Here is a 19,178-nt window from a genome sequence, read left to right as displayed (position 1 = left end):
ATTAATAGAAAAATAAAAGGAAGTGACTTTTGGAAATGGCTATGCATTAAGTTCTTGACTGCAATGATGGCAGGCCCAAATTGTCGAAGCAGAAAGAAAGGAAGTAAGGGCCATAGATGTTGGATAACTTCAAGGAATCAGTATTTTCCAGATACAACTGGGCAGTGGTACATATAAACCCACAGCAGCTATGGCGGTACACACAAAACCTGCCCAAACTCCAGCCAGACAAAATCCCAGCTTGTGGTAGGGAGATAGACATGACATCCCACCACTAACTGAGGAGCTGTTGGCCTTTGATAGCAGCTGGGAGAGATGGACTCAGTTTTATTTACTGATGTGATCCCAGGTAGATCACCCATACTTCAAGGCAGGCCCCACTCTCAAGAGTTACTGAACAACAAAAACTATTCGATGGGTTTAGAAAGGAAGACAAAGGCTCAAAGTTGTTGAAGACATCCTCAAAGGGCATGAGGATGGAGTTGGAAGATGGAAGTGAAAATGACCAAAATACAGCATAAAAAATTCTGAAAAGAACTAATAAAAACATTATTTTAAAAAACTCAAAATGAAATATTGTGGGATAATCTGTCTGTATGCTTTGAAGATGTATCGCTGTTGAACTTTGCCTGCCAAGGCACCTTCTGATTGGTTTAAAAAGAGCTGAGTGGACAATAGCTAGGCAGGAGGGGAACTTCCAGGGAGAGGGAGGAACTCTGGAAGGAAGAAAGGTGAAACTTGCCAGCCAGACATGGACAAAGTGGGATGCATGGTATTGAGCAGAGGTAACAAACCATGCAGCAGAATGTAGATTAATACAAATGGGCTAATTCAGTTATAAGAGCTGGTTGGGAACAAGTCTAAGCTAAGGTCAAACTTTCATAATCAATAAGAAGTTTCCATTCATTATTTGGGAGCTGGCAGTGCAGAGAAAGCCTGGCTACCATGAAATGCTAAGCAGATGCAGCTATTGTAGATGAGTTGCATCTTAATAAAACTTAAAGGCAAGAAAATTAATAAGGAAATAAAATGATCAGATGGGTGATCCTGAATTGCTTGCAAGTGCCATCTGTCACGGGTTATTTAAGCAAACTGTAAAGATTTATTATACCTTGCCTGTCTAAGGTACCTGATTGGTTTAATAGAAGCTGAATGGCCCAATAACTAGGCAGGAGATGTTAGGCAGGACTTCTTGGCAGACAGAGGAGCTCAGCATTAGAATCTGGTACAACAGGAGAAGAAAGCAAGGCATGGAGGGAGTTGGACATACAGAGTGGAGGAGAGATAAAGAGAAACCAACAATCCCAGTTCCTTAAATACCTTGAATCACCGAGTGAGCAATAAGTAACTTTGTCCAAAGACACAGCTTTTTAAATGACTGTCCAGCTTTATAATTTCTAGTTCACAGTGATATATTTGCCTCGTGAGGAACCTAGTACATATAAGTAACATAACCTTATGGTTGTATCTTTCAAAACTCCTTTAACAGGCAGGAGAGATGGGAAACAGGTCAATGATTAAGATTATGGGGATCAAAGTTCAGATTCTCAGATCTCAAGTAAGTCCACTCAGGCCTGGAGATGGAGACAGGGCATTCCCAGAGCAAGATGATGGAGACAAAGCATTCTCAGAGCAAGATAGAGACAGGACATTCCCAGAGCAAGATGATGGAGATAGGGCATTCCCAGAGCAAGATGATGGAGATAGGGCATTCCCAGAGCAAGATGATGGAGATAGGGCATTCCCAGAGCAAGATGATGGAGATAGGGCATTCCCAGAGCAAGATGATGGAGATAGGGTATTTCCAGAGTAAGACGATGGAGACAGGGCATTTCCAGAGCAAGCTGGTAAACCAGACACGCCATATCACTGAGCTCTCAGTTTAACTGAGAGATCTTGTTTCACTGAATAAGGTGGAAAATTAATTGAGGAAGATTCCAGACCTCAACTTCGGGTTTCCACATATAAGAACTCACCCCCTCCACACATATTCACACTCATGCAAAGATGTATACACACATTCACACCACACAGACACACAGACACACACACACAAACACAAATACACACAGACATGAAATGGAAACTAAATAAACATAAATAAGTCCCCCCTTTTCACTTTTTGTTAGGCTTTTTGAAAAAATTACAAAAATGTTTAAGTAACAAGCCTTACCTGTTGGAATTCGAATGTCAATATTGGATAACGTAGCTAAACCACTGCCCCATGAAAAGTATCCATTCGTCACCTAGAAAGTAAGAATATAGGAATGAAATTAGGTGCACGGTACCAGTGAGCAGTTAAAGTGCAGCTCCTTTCTAGTATTTAACATAAGCTCCAGCACACAGCGGCAGCCTAATCTGAGTTCTAAGTGTTCAGTGCTATAATGAGAAACAAGGAATGGGAGACTGGAGAGATGGCTCACAGATCAGACCACTTGCTGCTCTCAAACAGCTCCTGTGTCCAGTTCCCAGCACCCACGTCACCTGACTCACAACCAACAGTCATTCCAGCTCCAGGGGATCAATTCAATGCCCTCTTCTTGCCTCTGTTAGCACTTACACATGTGCTACATATAAACGAATACAGGCACATACACATACAGATAGCCAACAAGTAAATACAAACTTTTAAAATGAAAACAATTATATTTACTTGTTGTGTACCAGAAAAGGGCAGTGCTGACGGCACCAGAGAAAGTGAGGACAGAACTAAGAGGCCTCTGGTGACAGATATGACAAGCAACTAGAGATGTCACAGCTTCACCTGAGTATAAGAAGGAAAAATAGAATCTGAAACCACCAGACAAAGGCCTGGAACGTGTACAGTCACCCTAAACAAGCAGCTGCCTGCTGACCGTAGGCCAGGCATTGACCCTCACTGCCTTGGCCTGGCCTGGGGATCTGGGGAAGAGGCTTCCAAAAGAGAAATGTTCCAAGACTCTGGCACACCAGTGTCATTATTGCCCGCTCCCTGGGATTTGTCCCAACCATCTGTCTCCAAATGTGCCCCCAAAGCTGGCATTTCTACCTGTGTTCTTCCTAAGGAGAAGAGGCCAGGGAAAGTATAAAGTCAAGTTTGAAATTCTATCCCTTATGGAGCCCGAGAGGCCGAGTGAAGCCATAAGGTACATGTATTCATACTGGGTACCAATTTCCTCTCAGCTGAAGCATTCTATCAGGCAGGGAAGCTTATCGAGAACCAGGAATTTCAAAAGGGGGGTTTCTTTAAGACTCAAGCAATCAACAACTCACAAGTATCAGGAAGTATCTGAAACTTACAAGATTCACACTGCCTATCAATTCCTAATATTATCAACTAGTAAAGACTAAAGAGGAGACACTCCTACCTGCCCTGTTCCCTACAGTTTGTGCAGAGAGCGCTGGGTTCCTGCTTTCCTGAGTCATCACCCATTGTGGAATGGATGCAGTTTTTTGGGTCATCCATGGTCCTATAAGTAACCCCTGACCCATACTCCTGTAAGGAACCCCACTAGACTCATTGGTTCACCAAGTTGGAATTTAATGGTGTTGTTACATTGGTCTGTCATTAGCTTCCTGTCTTTGGTGCACAGACATTTGTTCGTATCTCCCCAGAAATAGTGCCATGCAACAACTAGCTTTTCTTTTTTAAAATGGAATTATGAAATACTGGTATTTTCTAGGAGTCAGTTTTGATGTGAGTCCTGGAGGAATGAGTTGAATACTAACTTCTGGTAGGTTTTAAAGAAATGCTCTTTTCTTGGTACCAAAGACAAGGATGAAACAGAACTTGTGGTCAAGAGGTAAAGAAAAGAATAAACTCAATGAAGTATGCTTTAAAGATCGTTAGGTCTGTGGTCACAGTAGGGAGGCCCTGCAGACACACTTGGGTCACTTTTACAGACGTCAGCCTGAAGTGTCACGTAAGTGCTCCACTTGCATAAGAACGTAACAGATGAACTAACCTTTATTGCAATATCCTCTGTCTCTGGCGGCCGAAGACGACGTGGTTGCTCATAGTTGTCCAGGTGGTATCTTCCAGGCTGCTTCCTGTTTATTGGTTTTGATTGCTGTGTTCCAAATAGAAACGGACAGAAGTTGAAGCGTTATAAAAACATTGAGATTTTTACCAAACGTTCACTCAGATTGCTATTTCACTTCAATTCCAAGAAAAACAAGCAAAGCGAATGTCAAATTTTAATCTTTCCTATGGCTACTCCACAAGAGCAAACAGTGAAAAAAATATTTAGCTAAAACTTTAAAGCTAATTAACTAACCTCTTGGGAAAATTAAAAAAAATCAATATGGAATACTTGCAATTAATGGTTGCTAAGGTACTGATCCCTGGAACTTGTTGGCTTCAGTCTAGTCCAGGAAAGCTGAGGCCCTGGTTCAGTGAGACCTTGCCTCAGAGAATAGGCCCAGAGTGAGAGTGGTACCCTCAGCAAGCCTCTCTGTATGCATAGGCTTGTGAGCCTACCTGTCCATCAACACACGCACACATCACTCAGACACAAACATACACAGACAAATAAAAATTTTAAAACCTGTGTACTACAAACTGGCCGATCAGATTCACCCTGAGGAAATTGCAATCCGTTGGAAGAGCCATCAGACTCATAAGCAAGCATCCCAGGACATTTACGGATCATCTCTGGGGAATCATGAGAAGTTTAAATCTGACATATGCACGTAACTCAAACCAAGCTAGAACACACCAGCAATCTCTTGTGGACTGTCAGGAGAACAAGACCTAGGAGTACACAAAGGCAGACAGTGCATCACCAGAAGATCCACAGGAGCTATAGTACAGTTCTTTGTCGGCAGACAGACCTATCTACTACAAGGAAACCAGCACCAGTAAGGGGAAGAAGGTGTCTGTGCTTGTAGAATACTTACAAGCAGACCTGAGTTTGATACCCAGAACCCTTTTTTTAAAAAAAAAAAAATCTGGATATGATGGCAAGACTTGCAATCTCAACACTGAAGAAAGTTAAGATAGACCCTCTCAACTCCCATGAAGCATTCTAGGGAATGCTTTATAAGGGAAGTCTATTGAAAAACAAGGTGGATGGCATTCAAGGAATGACAGCCAGGTTTGTCCTCTGGTTTCTACACACAGGAGTTCACAAAGTGCATACACACACAGAGACACACACACAAAGACAAACATGCACACACATACATAGGTACCTGCTGTGGGACAATGGTCTTGTACCCTGTAAATGTTTCTCAGTTGTACTGGTTTAATAAAATGCTGATTGACCAGTAGCTAGGCAGGAAGTATAGGTGGGTCAACCAAGTAGGAAGAATAGGAAGGGTGACCAGAATAGGAGAATTCTGGGAAGAGGAAAGATGCAGTCTGCAGTCATCCCCCAGACACAGAGGAAGCAAGATGAGAATGCCTCACTGATAAAAGGTACCAAGCCACATAGCTAACACAGACCAAAATTATGTAAGAGTTAATAAGAAGCCTGAGCTAATAGGCCAACCAGTTTATGATTAATATAGATCTCTGTGTGTTTCTTTGGGACAGAAAACTCTGTTAACAGGTACATACAAACACACACAGGGTTGGATAGATGGCTCAGTTGTTAAGAGTCCTGGTTGCTCTTCTATAGGACTTGGTTTTGGCTCCTAGCACCCACATAGAGGTCACAACTTGCTGTACCTCCTTCCCTCTTCTGGCATATGTGGGTACTGCACACATGCGCAGTACAGACATACATGTAGGTAAAGTACCTATATGCATAAAAAAGATTTCTAAAAATTTTAAAGCAAAAATAGCTCAAAATTTGTCTATAAGTTTAACAATGAAGTACTTCCCCATGGATTATATGCCTCATTCAACCACCTTGTAGAGATAATTGAGGTTAAAATGTAACAGTTTGAAACTGTTAATTTGCCTAGAAAAGCAAATGATTCTAGAAGCATGAAGCTTTTAAAAACATTTCTGCCTAAAATTTCAGGTTTAATATTTATAAAAAAGATAACTTCTATGAGAACTAACAATGTCTGAAAATAATCAGTAGTTTAATCCAAACAAGACATTGCCTTTCCAACTTCCATCAACTGATGTCCCAAAAGAACATCAGCCATCAAGCAGAAAAAAATGCCAAGGCTTCATGGGAGCAGCACAAATCAAAATCTCAGTAAGAAAACAGACAGCAGAGGATCAGCCAAGGTTAAGTCATCTAGGAAGTACTGTATACACACACACACACACACACACGCACGCACGCACGCACGCACGCATGCACGCGCGCACGCACACACACACACACACATACACACCTTGCTTTAAAAGAAGATGGGGTGATGAACTATAAGGTTAGTTGTATGTCCTCTTCAAGGTTCTCACAGACAACACTGGAGGCACAGTGCATGGAACATTCTGGAATTATCACAACTCTTTAGGGTAGATATACATTGCATGCTAGTAGATCTGAACCTATACAATAGCATGATGTATAGATCTTCTCGAGTCTTCTAGAGTCATGATGACTGTGGTAGTGCTGTCCCAGAGGCCCAGAAGGATGACGTCATGCTCTTCCTGAAACCAAGGCGAGGCCGACAAGTAGAGATGTGTTGACAGAGACTTGAGTTACAGCTCCACAGATGTAACTTGAAGAGACTTTGGCCCTAGAGCACCATCAATTCTCTGTGGCAATGCTACAGCCAAGACTACTCAACTCAAAGCTCTCACAGAATATATAGTATCCCAAGTGCTCTCAAAAAGGAGTTTCCATCAGTATTGTTTTCAAGCAGACACCATTGGGGGAAAAAAAAGCTTGTCATTTGTGGTTTGGGTCATCCACAGTGATGAATGACCCTGGAAGGCACTAGAAGTCCAACCTGGATTCAATAACTGAAGATATTGGACGGGTCTGAAGGAAATTCTCTTTTCTTCCAACAATCTCTTTGCAGTGTAATTTTACTCCTCTGCCTCATCTTGTACAGAAAATAATTCTTCAGATATCTCCAACTCCATGAACTTGATCTCCCCTTTCTTTGAGGTCATCTCGCTCTGCTCACTCTGCCTCTCTAGAAAATGGTCCAGTGCATTCTCTGGGAGATAAAAATCATCAAAAGCAGGAGGACCTGGTTCTAATCAAAGATTTTCTTTCTTGCTCTTAAAAAATATAGATGCATCTGAATATATTTTTAAATTTTTTTTATTTGTGTGTGTATACAGGTTTTGTAGGTGCAAACAGAGACAGAAGAAGCCATAGATGGTGTCAAATGCCCTGGAGATAGATATACAAGTGATTGTGAAGTGTTCAACTTGGGTGCTGAGAGCCAAACTCTGATTTTCTGCAACAACATCGAGTGTTCTTATGCCGACTGAGTCGCCTCTCTAGCCCCCATGAATTTCTTGCGTGTTCCATGCAGGGATGCAACCCCTGACCTGTAATACTATAAGCTCCCTGCTTTAACCTGAACTAGCTGTCCATTTATGTGCGTTTGGACTTACATACATGTCCTCGCAATATCAAGCATCCTTTTCAGGCCTTGCGATGCAATATAGACAGGCATACATGGCAGTTATTTCTCAAACAAAAATCACACCTGTTCAGTGTTGAGCTGCTCAACCTAAAAAAAGGGTCTTTTTATTTAACTACAGAAAAGCAAAGAAAACAGTACACATAAAAGCATTCAAACACCTGGCTTAACTGTTTTCAGCAATTTTAAACACATTATGAAGAAAATTTTAATACAGATGGATTTCCTGGCAAAGACCATCTGAGTTCCACTCAACTACACTCAGAAGACATTTTATTGGGTCATGCATGTAACAAGTTTATTTATATTTTTTCAAACAGTTACATATATTACTAATAGCAAACTACAATAACAGTTACATAAATAATAACAGTTACATACATGACTAATAGTAAGCCATTGTAACATTTACATAAATAATAACAGTTACATGCATGACTAATATTAATCTATAATAGCATGATGCAGTTTGGAATAACATCTATTGACTTTCTCTTAAGAAATACATACATTGCTTTTAATGGATGGTTTCAGAATTTTTCAGACACATTTTTCTTGAAAGCAATATGTATGTATGTATGTATGTATGTATTTATTTATTTATTTATTTATCGTGTGTGTGTGTATGCGCACGCGTGCACATGGAGACTAGAGATATCATCTTTCATTGCTTTCCACTGCTTTCAAATTGTGGTACTATTTGAGATAGTACCAGTCAGCTAGACTGACTGGCCAGCAAAACCCAGGGATCCTCCTGTTTCTACCTCCCCAGCACTAGGATTACAAGGACACACCACTGCGTCCAGATTATATGTGGATGCTGCAGGTGTCAACTCAGGTCCTTATGTTTCGTGACTCACCTTACAGAAAGAGCCACCTCCATAATCAAAGAAAGGTTTCCACCAGTCCCACTGACTTAAAGCTTTTCTCATGGCCTCTGTTTTGTAAATTTTCACCTCTGATGCTGATGTTTCTCCTTGGACAGCAGGGAGTGTTGCAAAAATATCAATTGTAAAAGACACACATCTTGATCTTACACTAATGGTAACTGCCTCCATAATCAGCGCCCTGTTTCAGTGAATGGCTCGACTTCTTTCAACACATTTTTACTAACTGAACACAGAGGGATATGGGGTGTAGCTCAGTGATGGAGGGTTTGTTTAGCATGGGTGAGGTCCTGAGTCAGTCCTGAGCCACACACACACATACATACACACACACATACACACACACACTAACAGAGGGAGAGGCAGACAGACAGACAGAATACTCTGAAGTCAGTTGCTTCTTTCCCATGTTCACCATGACAGAATCTGAATTCAAGCCATCATCTCTTGCTTGTGTTATTATAACCACCTATACTCACCTCCCAGTTACAATGTTTGCCCAACTGACTACTCTAACTAGCCAACGCTAATTCTGAGAAAGATGAGTAAAATTGTACCATGCTTGTAATCCCACCATTTGGGTGTGAACATGGGAGGAAAAATAGGGATTCAAGATCATTCGCAATCCCACAGAGGTCCAGGAAAGTCTGGGATACATGAGATACTGTCTCCCAACCCAAAAGCAAACAAACAAGAAGTCTTGTCCAATGGCTCCTACCACATGTCTATAAGATCGTATTACAATCTTAATTGTTATAAATCCCCTTGTTATACAAACCCCCGCCATTATCATAACTGTGCCTCATCTCTCTCTTTGTTACAGATCCCAAACACACTGCCCTTTTGCTCTCTGCTCTTCATATAAACCAAATCAAACCACCACTGCATACCTTCACACGTGCTAGCCTTCCTGTTCCCAGTGTCCCTCTGGAAAACACACATCTGTGTTCTTCGGGTCTTGGCCCAAAGGCTGGCTCCTCAGAGGGACCATCAGGTGAAGGGTCACCATAATTTAGTACCCTCTCAAGTTTTCATGTCCTTTTCATTTCTCTTTTCACGCAATAAATGATCTTGTAATTCAAACTAATCTATCATTTGATTCCTGCTGCAAGAAAACACAGCATGCTGGAAGGGACCTCGTGTGCCTTGTTCAGAGCGACAGAAAACACAGCATGCTGGGAGAGACCTCAAGTGCCTTGGTCGGAATGACAGTCTAGCTCTTGGCATTAAATACAAGGGAGCCAGTGAGTCTGGAAGCCTGGTGAACCACATGACAAGTGGTTGATTTCTGCTGCCTGTGACACACATTCAAACAGAACTGACAGCTTCCAGACATTCTGCAACTATTGAGTAAACATTTTTGGCAAGAATGAGTAAACCTGATGGGTTCCAAGTGCCAAAACTCAGGTGAAAACTTTGGTTCTGGCCCTTCTCATCTATGACTTTGTTCAAGCCACTGAAGCATGCAAAGCCAGTGTATTCAAGTAAAAATAAAAACAGATAACGTGCGGTGATATGTTAAGTTAATCAAACTAGTTGATGTATTAAGTAAACATGTCTTAAACTAGAGTGTATGCTGAAACTAAAACACCTCCTAAGAATGGGGGTAAGAAACAACTTCTCAATTTCCTTTGGAATCAAGTGGGGGGATGGGTGTCATTCTCTCACAATTTATAGAGGCTATATTCCTTTATCTGTATATTGATTTCGGGCACATGAGGATTTATTTTCAAAGAAGCAAGTAGCCATTTTTCTTCTTGTAGACTTAAACAAATAAAGCTTACAGTTTTTTTTCTAACTGCACCCATATTAAAACGTATTATGTATTTGTCCTTTGTATAACAAGACTTACCACCCCAGTGTGCTTCTTACAGGACTCAAAAGGCAGGGTGCCCTCCACAGTCCTCCAGCTGTCCTCGCCAATCTCATCACTCAAGAGGAACTCATTCAACTTTTGAACACTGCAGAAGGAAACCGGGAAACACTATGTCAGGATACTAGGTAAGGCAATTGTCTAAGAAGAGCATTGACTTGTTCAGTCTGGGACTTCATTACCAACATCTGGCTGCATAGACCCGGAAAGTCACAGCACTAGAACTGTCTTAGGAAATGCTATGCTGTCTGTCTGACAAGTGTTCCTTTTTGATGTATGCACGATGCAGCTGCCATTGTGCTCTGGTGTTTTAAAGGGTGTGGTCTGGAGAAATAGTCTTGTCAACTACAGGAATATCCCTTGCGCACACTCATGTTGTACCTCTGGACACAAGGGCAAGTGTCTAGACCAGACTCATGAGTCTAACAGTGCCTGGCACACAGTGTTATATGGATGGTTACTCGATGAATCAAAGAGTAAACAGACTAATGATTCACTCACTATAGCTCGTGGGTCCAGTTCTCCATTTCTCCCCTCTAGTATGCACACAAATCTCACTGACGTTTTTATGGAATACATAAGCCTAAATGTTGCTGAACATTAAGAAGCCATAACTTCTCAGCTACTCTGTGAGTGGAAAGAACTTTCTCTTCTCTATGTACCATCCTGTCCTTGCTAGTTTTCATTTGTCAACCTGACATAGCCTAGAGTCACCTGAGAATGGAGTCTCCATTGGAAGAGTTCCTAGATCAGATTGACCTGGGAGTGATTGCCTTGATTAACTGACCTGTGGGAAGAGTCTGCAAAAGTTACCTTGATTGATTGGCCTAGGGGTGAGTCTGTGAGGATTACCTTGATTGATCTGGGGAAGAGTCTGTGGGGATTGCCTTGATTGATCTGGGGAAGAGTCTGTGGGGATTGCCTTGATTGATCTGGGGAAGAGTCTGTGGGGATTGCCTTGATTGATTGACCTGGGAAAGAGTCTGTGGGGATTGTCTTGATTGATTAACTGATGTAGGAGGGTCTTGTGTCTATGTGTTGATTTCATTGGTTAATAAAGAAACTGCTTTGGCTTTTGATAGGACAGCAGCTTAGATAGGTGGAATAGACAGAACAGGATGCTGGGAGAAAGAAGCAGAGTCAGGTAGAGGCTAAGAGCTGCCCACCATGAAGCTGCCAGATCAGACATGCTGAATCTTTCCTCGTGGTGCTACACAGATTATTAGAAATGGGTAGAATCAATATGTGAGAGTTAGCCAATAAGAGGCTGGAGGTAATGGGCTATGCAGTGTTTAAAAGAATACAGTTTCTGTGTAATTATTTTGGGAATAAGCTAGCTGGGATCTGGGCAGGAATGCAGCCGGCCACTCCTTCCTTTTACAATTAACCTGTGAGCTAGTCTGTGGGGGTTTTCTGGATTGACTGACCTATGGAAGAGTTTGTGGGGATTGTCTTGACTGTCAGTTGATGTAGGAAGGTCTGGACCACTGTGGGTAACCAGCCATTCCCTTGGTAGGTGGCCCTGAGCAGATTAAGAAAACTGGTTAAGCATAGCCCCCCATTTCAGCCAGTAAGCAGTTTTCCTCTATAGCTGATGTTTCAAGTTCTTGCCTTGACTCCCCTCAGTGATGGACTGTGATTCGGAATTATAACAAATACAGCTTTTTCTCATCTAAGTTCTCTTGAGTCTAAATATGTATCCTGTCTGTAACACAAATTATAATTGGTCTTAATAGATAAAACTCAGAGTAATATATTAGGACGTGAAGGCTGAAGGATCAGAGAAGCAGTGTGGCCAACCACTAGAGAGACCTTTGACCTCTACCAATGTTCCTATCAAAGGGGAGATACTGTCCTCAGACTGCAACTGTCCCACCAAGCCTCAGACTGCTCTGAACTTCTGTCTCCTGCCACCTTATAGTCTCCTTTCCACCCAGCCATCTCTCTTCCTGGCTCCACCTCCCTAGTGCTAGGATTAAAGGTGTGGGATTCCCAAATGTTGGGGTCACCTTTGTGTGAGCTCTGTTTCTCTTTTAAACAGATTTAATATCCTGTAGCCCAGGGTAGCCTTGAACTAACAGCGATCCCCCTGCCTCTGTCTCCAGAGTCCTGGGATTGAAGATGTGTGCCACCACTCCCCGGCCTCTAGTGACTTTAGCTCTGCACTCTGATCTCCAAGTTTTATTTGTTAAAACACAAACAAAATATCACTACACAAGTCAACAGAAATGAAGTTAAGACAAGTTATTTGGTGCCTCCAGTTACAATGTACATACATGGTGCTCAGTGCTAAACTTACTCTGAACCTCCCTGTTCCCTTCATTTAGGCAAGTGGTTTGTAGCCTATGGTTTTACAACCCCATTGGGGGTAACACATCAAATATTATGCATATCATATACCTACATTGTGACTCATAATGGTAGCAAAATTACAGTTATGAAGTGGAGACGAAGTAATTTTATGGTTGAGGGTCACCACAACATGAGGACCTGCAGTAAAGGGTCGCAGCACAAGAAAGGTTGAGAACCACTGCCCTATACTCTCTGGCTGAAGATCCCACACATTACGGTATCATCATAACTTCGGTATTTATGTGTGATCTCTATCTCTCCCATTAGACTATGAACACCTTTTAAAGGAAACCTCTCCATCTTCTGGGGCTACCTCACTGTGCACGTTGTGATTCCTCCGTGATACTGGTGAGAGGATAGGAGACCAGTAAACAGCGAAAACATCTCCTGGTTCTGCGAGGTCCTTTCAGGAACCACTGAGGTGAACCCATGGAAAATGCACAAATCCTGACCAGGGTGAAGTAGCTTCAGCCAAACTACCAGGGTTCTTCTCTACACTGCGAATCTACCAGTATAAGAAACCCCTCTTAGATCTCAAATGGTGCAGCACTTCCCTGCCTTTCAACACCTTCTCCACCATCTTCCAGCCTTATCCCCCGATAAATCTAGTATCAGCACCATTGCTCCATGCACACAAAGCCACCTTTAGCCCCCCACAAGTGCACAAGATGTCTACCCCCTCTGATAAAATTCATTTCCCTCTTCCTCCAACTAGTCAAAAGCCACTTATCCTTTTAGACTTAGCAGGTATGGTCACACCCTCCAAGCTATGGTGAACAAGACAGCCTCCCTTTCCTCTAAGTGAACTGATAATTATCCACAGGTCATGCCATCCTGTGTATAGGGGTTCATTTTGCTTCCCGGCCTTTCTAAATCCACAGTGGACTCTCCACTTGTGGCTATTCTGTCTCTCTTCTTTACAGTTATTAATGCGGCCCCAAGAGAATGAAGACCCGCCTAAGATGCTTGGACATTCGGTGATAATAAAGGAGGTAAATGAGTAAACTTGAGATTTGTAAAATAGATCTGTCTGATTCAGAAAGGGCTCTGGGCCATTTCTATGCAGTGTCATGATTTTATCAACCTTCGGAAGCAAGTGCTATTAGGGTATTCGTTTGATAAATGAGAAAACCGAGCCTCAGATACAGTCAGGCAACGTATCTGAAGTTGAAGAATAAGTACTTTGTGCCTAGGAATTGAAAGTCAGCATGTTTGATACGAACAAGCTTGCTGGCCTGCCTTCACCACTGTTTTCTAAATTCAGTATTTTACTAACATCTCATTTGTTTAGGGAACTGACAGAAGTGCTCACAGTTTTACATAGTCACATTACCAGGTCACTTCTCAAGTACTACTTTGGCTTTTTGAAAAATATGTACTTTACCTTTGCTTTTGTGTCTGTTATGGGTATGCAAATGGAGAACTGGTACCAGGGGAGGCCAGGAGAGGGTGTTAGGTCCTCTGTAGCTGGAATTACAGGAGGTGGTGAGCTGTCTAACATGGGAGCTGGGAACTTACTGTTGATCCTCTAGAAGAATAGTATGTCATCTTAATCTCTGAATCGCCACCCCAACCCTTCAAATATGGCATTGGATATTTATGGGCAACTTGAAAACCTTGAACAGGTGTCACAGTAATTAAGAATAATTGATTTTTGTGGTTGATAGTTGTATGTTTTTTGATAGAGATGATAAAGTTTTGTTAACTGAAATACAGAGACCTGGCCAAAGTGTAAGCATGCTTGATTGAGTATCAGTAATTATCTATTTCATAGATGGTGATGTAGGAGACTTGCCAAGCAGAAACAACTCTGAGAGGCACACGAGAGACAAGACAATGTTTTTGCTGTTACTTTCCCCTGAAAATAAAAAGGGTTCTTTAATAATGTTTTTCTCCCCTTGGTTACTAACATCTTCGGACATAGTCACTGCATTACCTATCAAATACTAAATACCTATAAGGAATACTACATAGTCTGCTTCAGAAGGGCCAGACCCATAAATTATTTCTAAGAAAGTTGAGAATAAAGTTTACCATTCTGAAAAAAAAATCACTCTTACTCAAATACTTTTTGTTTTTGAGATAGGGTCTCAGGGAGCCCAAGTTGGTCTTAAACTCAGTTCAGAGCAGGGTGTAACCTTGAACTCCTGATCTGTAGGGGTTCTACCTCCCAAGTCCTTGGATTGCAAGCTTGTGTCACCATGCCTGCTCCTTTTATAAGAACCTTATTTGTTTATTTTAATTTTATGTGTAGAGGTGTTTTGCCTGCATGTACATCTGTACATCACTCCATCCCTGGCATCGCAGAGGCCAGAAGAAGATGTTGGAGCTCCTGGAACTGGGGTCAAATTTGAAATAGCAAGTGACATTTCTTTAGTCTGTTTCGCAACACTGAGAGTTGAAACTCAAACAGGGTGGTATGTTAGAGGCTACGCCAAGACAACCTGGGTCACAAGTGCCTCTTCATTCCATTTTCTTATAAACATACTAACAGGTACATTGCATGTGTGCATGTGCACATGCTCTGCCCAATGAACATCACAAGGCTTCCTGGATATTGATAACAACTCCTTCAAAAGAAAGTGTGGGACTTATCCTGGAGCCAGGAATTCTTCACGGCCTTGCGTTTTCCTTCAGTGAAGAGGTTTCTCATTTTCTCTCATGCACACATAGCAGTTGTTCAGCCCATTCCAACCCACCAAGTGTCTGAATATATTTAAGAATCCAATAAAGAACTTGTGACTTCTAGAGTCCTGAAGAGGAGATTTCAAAATCAGCTGACCAAAGTCTCCTGCTATAAACAGGCGGCTCAGCTCACTGCGAGCCAACTGGCATTTGAGATTGGTCATGGGTTCCCAGGCACTGAAGCAAGTGCAGAGGCCAGTCAACACTGGGAAAATACTTTTTTGGGTTCCCAGAACCAGAACACAGTGGGAAAAAGGTCTGGCCACTTCTGTTGACCCACCGTCTTTGTAGGATGTCTTTGCAAATCAACGCTGAATGTCATTTTAGAGAAGTGAGCTTTCAGAAGCACATTCTGTTTGGCTTGTGGCTTGGGGAAGCTGGCTGGGGGCCCTGAAAGCACACTGGGCTTTATCAAACTGGCGAATGCCTTTTCCCCAGGAGGGATAAAGGGAGAGGGCAATGAGAAATCCACAGAGGGCATTACCACCTTCTACCGCACTAAGATTTACTTGCAGGATTGTAACGCTAGACTTGAGGAAGGGCCCTTTCCATCTTTTTCAAATCAACTGTCAAAGTCCTTTTAATGTTTGGCAAGCTCCTTATTTCAAAAGCATGATATGTTATGAGTTGTAGACTGCTTTTTATTTCGACTTCTAGTGCAAAGTCAAGTTTCAGTTAATTAAGACTGCAACCATGGAAGGGATGGCCGTTAAACAGAGAAAATGAAAATAGGGACCAAAATAGCAGACTGGCTATTTATCAATTTTACTGTTTGAAGTGGCTTCCCTTCCAGAGTGCTGCCTAATTTGGAAGGCTGACTACGAGCTACAGTCTATCTATGTAAGCCATCCAAAGGCAGAACAATGAAAAAAGAAACGAGGGTAACCGAGGTTAGAGGGTCGGAGCTCCAAACCCCAGCAGCTCTGGAACAGTTACTGAGAGCCTGGCTCAGAGAAGACTGAAACTCTCTTAGGATTCCATCTCCTCCACCCACCCCATCATAACCTGCCACTTTTCAGTATAGTTCATCTGCATTGAATCGTTATCTGGTATTTAGTCACTGGAAAGTCAATGTAAACCGTTGCCTACAACCAATGCATTGAACATCAAATGCTAGGTTTCTCAGTCAAGTATGTGCCTTATTTGATTTTGAAATGCTCTACATTGCTGTTGATGGTGGAATGCACCCTTAAGGGGCACCCCTTAAGGGCTCATATTCTCTTCAGGGTTCGAACATGTAGACTTATCTTTCAAAGGTCATATATAGACGCAACAAAAGCCATTTGCACTAAATGCAAAGATTCATAAGACATATAAAGATTGCAAAGTGAGAGTGACATATGACGTCCAGACTGGCTTGTTTATAATATGGGTGAGAACAGCAGGTGCAGGCACAGATGGCACAACCTGTCTTGTCAACATAGCTATGTGTGTGGTACTCATGGAAGAAGCGGGAAACGGCCACCATCATGTGATATCTACTTTTGTAGCTCTGCATTATGGGAAATTATAACCAAGACAAAGTTTCCTCTTAAGAGAGAAACGTTTCAAGTCTTCCTATTTTCAAAAAGTAGGAACTTGCCTTATTACTTTTTTTGGCCAATTAAACTAAACTCCATGCAGCATAGTCTGTTGTTTCAAAAATATTCCATCCCTGCTGGCACACCTAGAGATCTGTGCAGCTTCAGTGGAAAACATAATGGCCACATCATGGACATATTAAATATACATGCAAGCTTTGACCTATGTCAAATTGATGAAAAGCATGTTTGCCAACTTCATCAAGAACCTTTAAGATACCACCAAAACTAACACCATCGCTTAGACAAGTCGGACCCAAGCAACCACCAGAGAAGACTGTGTTTGCCTTGATATCAAGCATGTTGGGGTGGGGGAATAAAGACGTTTTAGATGCCCAGTCAAAGGCCAACTGTTCAATAGATCAGACTGCTTCTGAAGAATGGACTATGGCATGGCCAGGAAGGTTCCTCTTGCAGCAGATGGGAACAAATATAGAAACACACTGCCAGACATTGTTCAGAGAATGGGAGACCTCAGAACACTCAGCCCCAAATGGAGTAGCTCCGCCAACTCCCTCCCCTCAGAGGCCAGGGAATCCTGGGGAGAGGATGTATGAGGAGTATAAGTGTCCAAGGGGAAGGAGGACAACAGGAGATCATGGCCCTCTAAATCAACATGAGCCAAGCTCATATGCACTCGGAGACTGAAGCAGCAAGCACAAGGCTTGCCTGCACGGGTCTGTACCAGGTCGTCTGTGTACATAGTATGGCTTCCAGTTTAGGGTTTTTATGGGACTCCTGAGTGGGTCTCTGATTCTTGTATCATCTCTTGAATTCTTTTTCTTCTGTTGGTTTGTCTTGTCCAACTTCAAGGTGATAGTTTTTGTTTCATCTTATATTTTATTTTGTTATACTTTTAAAAATAAATGAATGAATGAAAACTTATCCCCTGGGGTAAAGGCCCACAACTGAACTGTCACTTGTACTTACTAGGAAAGGTAAAATCAATTTTCTCCAATAGTGTGACACTGTGTACACCAACCACTCCAGGAGTGGGCTCATGTTCAGGAGCAGTTGACCAACAAACATAGTGACCTCCATAGTTTTTTGTTTCTTTATTTGTGTATGTGTGTGTGTGTGTGTATGTGTGTGTGTGTGTTTGTGTATGTATGTATATATGTGTGTGGTTTATTTGGATACAGTTTGGTGCTTTTTGGTGTGGTTTTATTATTGGTTTTTGTTTTTGTTTTTCTTGTTGTATTGGACTTCTGTTTGTTTTTTGAGAAAGAACTCAAAAATGAGATGTTAGGTCAGGAAAGGATCTGGAAGGACTTAGGAGAGGGAAAGAATATGATAAAAAATAATTTAAATTTAAAAATTGTTTCAAATAACAAAACATATAATAATAAAAAGGGGGAAACTAAGGAGCCAAAATCTACAACAGTTCCATATGAACTAAAACACGGGACGTTAACATACTTAATTTCTAACAGTGGAAACCTCTGGCATCATCTTTAAGGTTCCTTTTGTACTTCTGCAAGTTCACCAGCAAGGATACATATTATTCATGTTGTCAATAAGCAAAGAGACCCAGACAGTTCAGTGCATACCTGATGATGGCTTTGACTGCAAATCTGACCACTGTGGACAACAGGAAGAGGGGTGTGACCAGGATGTGAAAGAGAGACAGGGAGGCAAAGGCCTCTGCAGGCTTCAGGTTGTTTCCGCTGGCGTATGCATGCGTCACAAACGTCTGCACATACACACAAAAAGATTCATTAGAAAGTCCTGGAGAAAGTGGCACACACACTGACATTCAACTAGTCTATTCCAGCATATCCTACTGTGCTGGCGTGTCCATTGGAACCATGAAAAATACTGACTCCAAACTCAAGACTGAAACAATACTAGCCTTGGGTAAAGACACAGTGATCTGCACATAATCCTAGCAGTAAACTTGCAAGACAGACATGACAGTCTATTTATAGAACAGGATAGTAATTTCTCTCAAATTACTGTCTATGGAGGAATAAACTGAACAGAGAACTCAGAGTCCCCAACACCCAGCCAGATGCTTTCCAAGCAACTCGAAGTCGCTGTTTTAAGCAAAGAGAGTGGTCTAGCATTTAAAGGTCTTACTATACTAAAATTCCAACACCGCAGTCCAGTGAAGACTTAGTCTCATCTTTAAACACTATATAGAGAAATAGAATGTAATTATTTAACACATCCTGATTGCTAATGTGAACAATTGTGTTACAAGAATTATGGGACCAAGCCACCGTAATGAAGATAGATACTTTCCAACCACTGTTAGTTTTAATCACATTCACCCACATTTGGAAATAGGTTTAATTGTCATGGTTGGGCAAGGTACTG

At 41.9% G+C, this 19,178-nt stretch overlaps 1 protein-coding gene across 8 annotated transcripts in view; it reads right to left on the bottom strand.

The window, feature by feature from the left end:
* The window catches only part of Abcc9 (ATP binding cassette subfamily C member 9), a 132,686-nt gene that overhangs the window by 76,108 nt on the left and 37,400 nt on the right, over positions 1-19,178 (bottom strand). For all 8 annotated transcript variants that reach the window (XM_087903972.1, XM_087903977.1, XM_087903974.1 and 5 more), the window contains 4 exons: positions 18,410-18,552; positions 10,222-10,330; positions 3,945-4,049; positions 2,174-2,246 (listed from right to left, as the gene is read on the bottom strand). In XM_087903972.1, coding sequence (XP_087760098.1) covers positions 2,174-2,246; positions 3,945-4,049; positions 10,222-10,330; positions 18,410-18,552 — 430 coding nt within the window. The remainder of the gene's footprint in view (positions 1-2,173; positions 2,247-3,944; positions 4,050-10,221; positions 10,331-18,409; positions 18,553-19,178) is intronic.

This window comes from Myodes glareolus, chromosome 3, assembly GCF_982192425.1.
Source record: "Myodes glareolus chromosome 3, mMyoGla1.1, whole genome shotgun sequence".
Classification (NCBI taxonomy): domain Eukaryota; kingdom Metazoa; phylum Chordata; class Mammalia; order Rodentia; family Cricetidae; genus Myodes; species Myodes glareolus.
This window is presented reverse-complemented; position numbering and strand designations above follow the sequence as displayed.